The sequence below is a fragment of the Erythrolamprus reginae genome, chromosome 8 (assembly GCF_031021105.1).
Source record: "Erythrolamprus reginae isolate rEryReg1 chromosome 8, rEryReg1.hap1, whole genome shotgun sequence".
Lineage (NCBI taxonomy): Eukaryota > Metazoa > Chordata > Lepidosauria > Squamata > Dipsadidae > Erythrolamprus > Erythrolamprus reginae.
In genome coordinates, this window is record NC_091957.1 from 14,373,070 (window position 1) to 14,381,662 (window position 8,593).

General features: G+C 46.6%; 1 protein-coding gene across 1 annotated transcript in view; it reads left to right on the forward strand.

Annotated features, from left to right (window-relative positions):
* Positions 1–801: 801 nt before the first annotated feature.
* The window catches only part of ADAMTSL2 (ADAMTS like 2), a 41,392-nt gene continuing 33,600 nt past the window's right edge, over positions 802–8,593 (forward strand). The window contains exons 1-2 of the mRNA XM_070758911.1: positions 802–882; positions 5,346–5,463. Coding sequence (XP_070615012.1) covers positions 5,347–5,463 — 117 coding nt within the window. The 5' untranslated portion in view covers positions 802–882; position 5,346. The remainder of the gene's footprint in view (positions 883–5,345; positions 5,464–8,593) is intronic.

Here is an 8,593-nt window from a genome sequence, read left to right on the forward strand (position 1 = left end):
CAGGCCATTTCCAGCCTACACAGGGCCTCTGGGGCGGAAGGGAAGCTATTTTCGCCCTCCCCAGGCATTGAGGGCACCGGAGGGGAAAAATGTTCGCCATCACTGGACTAGCCTCTTCAAGCTTCTGCTTAGGCTGTTTCCCTACGGCAGGAAGACTGGAGCTGCTTTCTGCCTTTAAGATATTTCTCCTTTGTGGGAAACATTATAGCCTGCCTCTTTTTAATGTCAAGAATAGAAAATATTGTTTGGCACAGCCCTGTCCGGCTTGGAAAAGGTCTCTGGAGGCCCCATCAGCAAGGGGCATCCAAACGAGCCCTCATCCTAATCTCCCCACCACCACTTCGGCGGGCGCCGGCTCCGCACCTGGGAATCCCGGGGGAAGCGGCCGAAATCCCGAACACCCCTCACCCCATGTCGGGGCGGACGGGGCTGAGCAGCATCCTACCCGGCCCAGGCGGGGAGCGGGGGAAGCGCTCTGTTCTGAAGCCGCTGCAGGTGCCGGCGCGCTGCAGCGGTTTCCCCTCTCCGCCGCCTTGTTCGGGTCCCTCTCGGACGTTTACTCCATCGGCCTTGGCCAGGGACGCAGCTGGGGGAGGCAGCGCTGGAGGAAACGGGGGCAGCCGCTTCTCCCGCCTCCCCACCGGCTCGAAGCCTGGCGGCGGTACCGAAGGCGCTCCTCCTGGCGGGACGCCCCGCCGCCGCCTTTGAAGGCAGAAGGGAGGCGCGGGGTGGGGGGGACGGCCCGAGGGGGCGAGGCGTCGAGGCTTCTTCCTCCACCTCCTCCTCCGCCCGCCGCTCCCGGCCTCCGCAAACAGACGGGCAGCCGCGGACAAGCCCGGCGCTGAATCTCGCTGAAGCAGCTGGCAGGACGCTCTCCCTGAGGTAGGCTCCCTGCGCGCCCGCGGCCGACTTGCAAAGGAATCGGGGTGGAAAGGGGCTCCGAAGGGGTGTCGAAAGGACCCTTCCTCGCTGGCTGGCGGGGCACCGCCTGGCCCGGCGCAAGGCGCTCTGAGGTTACGTAACCCGCGGGCTGGCAACGCCGGGCAAGCGGCGGGTCGGCGCCTCCCTCGCCCCGCGGGGCACTGGCGGAGTGGGGCTGGCTGGCACCCCCCTCCTGGGCTCCAAAGCGCTCGGCGGTCGAGGGGTACACGCCCCCCCTTTACATCTCACGAACAAGGCGGTGGTCACAGCAACAGCGCCCCAGGAGGCAAGGTTGGCTAAGAGCTCAGGTGTCAGGCGGAGCCGCACTCGAACCCAGCACTCCCAGTTGCATGCAGTCTCACCGCTGCGCTGGACGGTTGAGTTGGGGCTTTATTCAGCCACAAGTGCATAAGTGGGCTGCACGCCCCCTTTTCCCCCAAGTAGGAGCATTCGCGTCCCAACTTAAATAGCCATTTTTAAAATATATATATAATTTATTAATTTATTGAAAAAGGAAGGGGGAAAAGGAGGGGTACAAAATCAAAGGGAGAGGGGAGGAGGGGGAAAGGGGGTTCAAATATAGGGAGTCTGAGAATAAGAATTACACAAATCCATTATACTGTATTCCATAATATATATATATACATTGTTACATAGCAATTCGTATTGTTACAGTAGTTTTATTCATGTTTCATTCTCGGTTTACATTCCCAATGTGCAAATATATAATTTATTGTCTATACCTTATGTTACTTAGTAAGTCTATTCAAAACATTGGAATATAATTAGTCTTACTGTGTTCCATAATTTTTTTCATCTGATATATATTATGTTTGAGAGAGGTTAGTAAGGGATTGTGATTTTTAGAGAGTGCTTAAAGGAGTGGGGATTGAGTAGGGAGGGGGAAGTGGAATGGGCAGGGAAGGGGATTGCCTGCACCAATAGCAGGCATTGAATTTTAAGGTCATTCTTGTTAAGAGGAAATGAAGATAGTAAAAAATGTAAGAGTTGACAGTAAGATAGGGTTAATTTTTTAGTAGTTATGTAGGTATATTGCTAGAATTGAACCCAGACAGATTTTTAGGTGTTTCGGATTCTAGATATCCATTGATACCATTTCTCCTAGGCCTTATAGAAGTCTATTTTTAAAGATATCGAATTGGGATTTCATTATAAGATATACAGTAATTATCTGAGTAAAAGTTGTATATTCTCCCCCTGAAAGAAACAGCCCCTTGTCAGGCATCCTGGGTGAATGAAGGCTGATGATGGGGTGTTGCTCTTCCCTGGCTCAAGACAAGTCTCCTCCCTACAGCTGGCCATGGAGGAGGTGGGTCTGGGTCACATCGCCCCAAGTTCTTTACTGGCAGCCAGTCCAGACCACAGATGGAATTTGCACCATTTGGAATGTGCAACGTCTTTGCTGCTGGTGGCAACAGCCAGAGATGAGCAGAGTTTTAGGAAGTTCAGTCTCCTGGCAGTCAGAATTGGCGGTGGGATGGGGTGGGGGGGCAAGAGGAGGAGACTTGAGTAAATCTTCAATCTTGGGCTGCAGAACAGAGGAGGTCGATGTATGGGAGCTTGTTGGGCTGTGCTCCTTTTAAAGAGCCTGTTTATACAAAAGTAAGCTGATAATGTTCAGCACTGCTAATTCAGTTTTAGATACATAATCTCTGGAAAGGATTTAAGAACTAGACATTAAAGTACTGTACTGCATAAGATGTCATTGCGTCTTATACACAGTACACAGCCATTTTTGGGCTCCCAAAGCCCTGCTCCCACACCTCATTTTTTGCCAAAAATGGGGTGCGCAGATGGTTTGGGAGGCCTGCAGAGTGCTCCTGGGGGCTGGGGTAAAACAAAAACACCCCCGTTTTGTGAAAAAATGCCACCCCTTTTTTAAAAGTTGGGTGTTTTTGCCCAGCCCCAGCCCCTAGGAGTACTCCGCAGGCCCCCAAAACCCTCTGCACACCCCATTTTTTGCAAACAAACCAAGTGAAAAATGGGTTGTTTTTTGTAAAAAGGGAGGCATTTTTGCCTTCTCCAGCCACCAAGAGCAATCTGTAGGCTTCCCAAACCCTCTGCCTGCCCCATTTTTTGTGAAAATGAGTGAAAAGCGGGTCTGTTTTATAAAAAAATAGGGTACGCAGATCGTTTGGGAGACTTTTTTTTCTTACTTACCTCTTTAAAATCTTGGTGCATCTTATATACCAGTGTGTCTTATAGTCCAAAAAATATGTTATATAACAAATGGAGAGTAAACTGTTTGCCAAGCCAGTGCTATGTCCACTGGTCAGCCAGTACAGTTTTCATTGTCTAGAAGAGCATCCCATTAAATGCCCCAGAGTGGAATGGAAGGGTGTGTTGAATGGGCAGAATCAGAGGTTTATGACCATCACAACAAACTTATGTTTTAATTTGGTTGAGACTATGATTTTACTCTATTTACATTGACCACTAAGGCTGCATGGAGCATTGAAAACAAATGCTCCGGAAGCATTTTGACTTCCCCTAGTTGTTTTGGCTCAGGTGTGTACACCTGTTTGTGCACCTATGAAAGCCACTGGCCGAAACCTTCAGGAAACCCTTTAAGCACGGTCTGTGGTGATTCTCAGTCAACCAGGTCATGGTTGTCACAAAGGTGCCTTTTTTGCATCCTTCTAGTGGACACATATAAACCTCTAAGTAACCTCAGTGACTCTCTGAAAGGATGCAAAGGACGAGCCATCTGCAAGGTGTATAAATCTTTCATATTCCCCCTATCTGTTCTATCCTGGGTTTTTCAGAGTGACACAAACAGCTAAAACCCACTATTTAAGCTTTGAATTACAGTATTTATTTGAAAAAGCAACATTTAGGAGCAGGATTCAGTCTTTTAAAAGTTCAGGGAGCATTTTTCTCTGCTGCAAAATTATGAGATAAGCTTCCGGGAAAGGCACCCATTTCAGAGCTACCAGCCTTCCAGCAAGATAAGACAGATGGGTCATAGAGTATAAAAATTAGCTCAACACATTTTGACAAGCATGCGGCTTCTAGCAAAGGACTTTTGCAAAGCAGGAATCAGGTTTTTTGGGGGGCTTTTCCTAGAGCCCCAAATCTAACACAGTGTCCATGAAATCAACATTGACACTCGACCCAGAATTTCTCAAGATCCTTTTCTTTTACAGCTGCTGGGAGTGGTCAGCAAACCCCATAGAGTTAAAGCTACAAATTGCTTCTGCTTACCATACAAGTGTTGTTGACAGCTTAGTAACCTCCTGAATCAAGCATCTAAGAGTGGCTCATCCACTCTAATGTCTTCTTCATCCTCTGACTGGGACCTATCCTCCAGTGACATATCTGTCCCCTCTGGTGGTTCCTCAGGTTCACTTAGGTCACTTTCTCCATTACTCTCGCTCTCTGCATCAGCTGGCACCCCCCCTACCCCCAGGGTATCCAGGGAGGGCTGGCTCATCCTCCTCAGAATCTGACATTACCGGAGGTGGTCGAGGAGTGCTCACAACACTATCCAGTCAGAACTGAAGAACCTTCTTGGATGAGAAGTGAAATCTGAATTTTCCACTCATAGAAACAATCAGCCTCCATGTGTCCAGTGATCACATTTGGAATACTGTGTTCAGTTCTGGAGACCTCACCTACAAAAAGAGATTGACAAAATTGAACGGGTCCAAAGACGGGCTACAAGAATGGTGGAAGGTCTTAAGCATAAAACGTATCAGGAAAGACTTAATGAACTCAATCTGTATAGTCTGGAGGACAGAAGGAAAAGGGGGGACATGATCGAAACATTTAAATATGTTAAAGGGTTAAATAAGGTCCAGGAGGGAAGTGTTTTTAATAGGAAAGTGAACACAAGAACAAGGGGACACAATCTGAAGTTAGTTGGGGGTAAGATCAAAAGCAACATGAGAAAATATTATTTTACTGAAAGAGTAGTAGATCCTTGGAACAAACTTCCAGCAGACGTGGTTGGTAAATCCACAGTAACTGAATTTAAACATGCCTGGGATAAACATATATCCATTGTAAGATAAAATACAGGAAATAGTATAAGGGCAGACTAGATGGGCCATGAGGTCTTTTTCTGCCGTCAGTCTTCTATGTTTCTAAGTTTCTGTCTCCCCACTTGGAACTCAACCAGATAGGTATTTCTTCCAACAGCGTGCAAGATTATTGCTTGAATATCAGATACTTGTTCCCAAATACCCAGAGGCTCTTTATTGCAGGGGTTTTGAATGTCTGGCTAAATTAAATACCCCTGCCACTGGATGGGGCTGGAAGCAACCAGTGATGCCTTCACTCTGCTTCTCAGTTCAATATTTCCAATAAACATGTTGAGAAGGATTCCTCTTCAAAAGCCTTCAGATTGAAACGACCTTTGTAGTCCTTCTATAATGATCAGGTGTTGCTACTTCTTTTGTTAGGATGAGGAGAGTCAAACACAGCTGGGACCACGGAGTTCCTCATGGCTGTTCCCACCTCAAGAGGACTCTTGTGCTTGCATTGTTCGTGGTGAATGCTGACATTCTGACCTTCTCACAGGTGAACATTTTCTTCTTGGTGATTTCACACAGAAGTTGTCTTTCATTTGTCTGCCGTGCACAAGTCCTTCCTCCTCCTTTTTTATTCTGTATTTCTTGAGAAAGGTTTATTTGTTAACTCCAGATGATTGAACTTTGGTGCATTCTCAATTGTCCCAGAGTCTGAACAGTAGAGAAGTATTCCACACTCAGCCCTTGTCCCACTGGATAGCAAGAAGAGCAGTTTGTGTGTGTGTGTGTGTGTGTGTGTGTGTATGCTGTGTTGTATTCAAGTGGAAGTGGAACAACCCTCTACCTGGGTCTTTGAATTGGAGCAAGGTGGTTGTGGTTTCTGCTCTTGACCAGTCCAAATTTGGGAACTGTGAGTTGCTTTGGCTGGTAACTTTCCACACTCCAGGCAAACAGCCTTGAAGATACCACAGACTGGTCCCAGGATGATCTCGTGTTCAACTGTCATCCCCCTCCCTAATCCCCACACAACATACAAATTTATTGCTGTCTTCCCTCCCCATCCATTGATAGCAGGAAGATTTTATTATTTATTTATTTGTTTGTTTGTTTATTAAATTTGTATGCCGCCCCTCTCCGAAGACTCGGGGCGGCTCACAACAGTAATAGAAACAATATATAATACAAATCTAATAATCAAAACTAAAAACCCATAACCCATAATTTAAAAAACATGCACACAACATACCATACATAAACAGTACAGGCCTGAGGAAGTTATCTCAGTTCCCCCATGCCTAACGGCAGAGGTGGGTTTTAAGGAGTTTACGAAAGGCAAGGGAGGGTGGGAGCAGTTCTAATCTCAAGGTGGAGCTGGTCCCAGTGGGTCGGGGCCACCACAGAGAAGGCTCTTCCCCTGGGACCCGCCAAATGACATTGTTTAGTCGACGGGACCCAGAGAAGGCCAACTCTGTGGGACCTAATCGATCGCTGGGATTTGTGCGGCAGAAGGCGGTCCCAGAGATATTCTGGTCCGACGCCATGAAGGGCTTTATAGGTCAAAACCAACACTTTGAATTGTGACCGGAAATTGATCGGCAACCAATGCAGACTGCGGAGTGTTGGTGTAACATGGGCATACCTTGGGAAGCCCATGATTGCTCTCGCAGCTGCATTCTGCACGATAGTGTGGCACTAAGCCTAAGATGTGGACCTTGACAATAAGTTATACTAGACTTAATTCTTAATAATAGAGATTGAATGATAGAAGGGGTTGAGGATTCAGTAACTTCGGGGAATATGACCATATGATATTAGAATTCAACATAATGCAGCACAAGTAATTGATCAAAGTCAAATGTGTGTTTTACAGCTGACTTTAACAAACTTAGAAAAACTTCAAGAAGGATTCCATGGGTGGAAGTCTTAAAGGGGCAAACAACTCAAAACACTTGGGGAACTCTGAAAAATTAGATTATAAAAGAGGGCTGGGGCCGCCACAGAGAAGGTTCTTCCCCTGGGCTCCGCCAACTGACATTGTTTAGTCGACGGGACCCGGAGAAGGCAACTCTGTGGGACCTAATCGGCCGCTGGGATTCGTGCGGCAGAAAGCAGTCTCGTAGGTATTCTGGTCCAATGCCATGTAGGGCTTTACCAACACTTTGAATAGCAGAGTGTGAAGGCCCTTCTAAGACCTAACATTCATTCCGCAAGGCAGAAGGCCTTAGGAACAGATTTCCATTGCACAAAATCCAAAATAAATGTTTCTTAATGCTAAGAACTGCCGTTTTAAATCATTGGCTTTCTTGCAAATACAATAAACATTTCTGAATGTTTTTATCTGGATGAAATTCTTCTTTAGAAGATACTTGGGAACAAACAAATATTGCTGAGTTACAAGAGCTGGGGAAGAAAAAACAACTTACTTCGGGTGTTGATGTAATATTTATAATACATGTCAAGATTGTGGTTTGCAAGCCCGGCGGGTCAGTTGTTCCCTGGGGTTGTTTCAGGCCAGGTTGCAGTCCAGCTCTTCCAAGAACCATTTAACTCAGCCATCAACCATCTGGAGCCTACAGACAAAGCCCCCCCCCCCTTCCCTCCTCACAGTCCCAGGGCACGCGGTTAACAGAGGCCATAGGCTCAGAGGGGTCGTTCATCTGCTGTCACAGTTTACGCAGTCTTGCAAGGGTTGACTTGGGAGGGTGGATTTTGGGGAGCCGAGGCACTCTGCTGAGTTGAGAAATTCACCTCCAAAGTCTGGAGATTCACACAGGAAATCATTGCAGAGCTACTTAAGGAGATGTTAGCCACACAGATAAAAGCTTGAATAGCAATTCCAGAGACTGAGGCTTGGTGAGTAAGTAGTTAGTTGAAGAACTCTCGAACAGGAGATTCTAAATTCCTGGGATTCTGCACATAAAGCCATAATCTAGTAATGGGAATTAAAACTGAATGTTATGGATGCTACTCCATTTTTTTAATCCCGCCTGTTCTGTCGGGCTCTCTGGTAGAATCCTCCCAAAAATTCACAGGTACAAATTTCAGACACACACACGTTTGAAAATTCAAAACAATGTTCTTTATAATGAAAATTCACTTAAACTAAGTCCTCTTTTGGTATAGCAAAGAGCACTCGTCTCCAAACAAACTGGTAATTTGTACAAGTCCCTTATCAGTTCTGTGATACTTAGCTTGCAGCTGTGAGGCAATTCACAGTTCTTCTTCTTTCACAAAGTGACACACACTTTGCTCTGGTTTAGTTTCAAAGCAGGGAAAAATCAGAACACAAAAAGTCAAAGTCGGTAAAGCAGTCACGAAACACAACGATCAGATAATCCTGCACAATGGCCAAACCCACAGGCTGCTATTTATAGCAGCCTCACTAATTACCACAGCCCCACCCAACCACAGGTGGCCTCATTTTCGTTGATAATAATCTCTCAGTTGTTGTTGCCTATGCATCGCTTTCCGCATGCGTGGCTGTATCATTAACTCTTGTTCTGAATCCAAGGAGGAGCTAGATAATTGATCTCCTTCTGAGCTGTCTGCCACACTCTCCTCCTCCCTGTCACTCATGTCTTCTTGGTCAGAGCAGCCTTCATCATCAGATTCCACCAGGGGCAAAACAGGCCTGCAGCATGTGGATGTCTCCCCCACATCCACAGTCCTTGGGCAGGAGC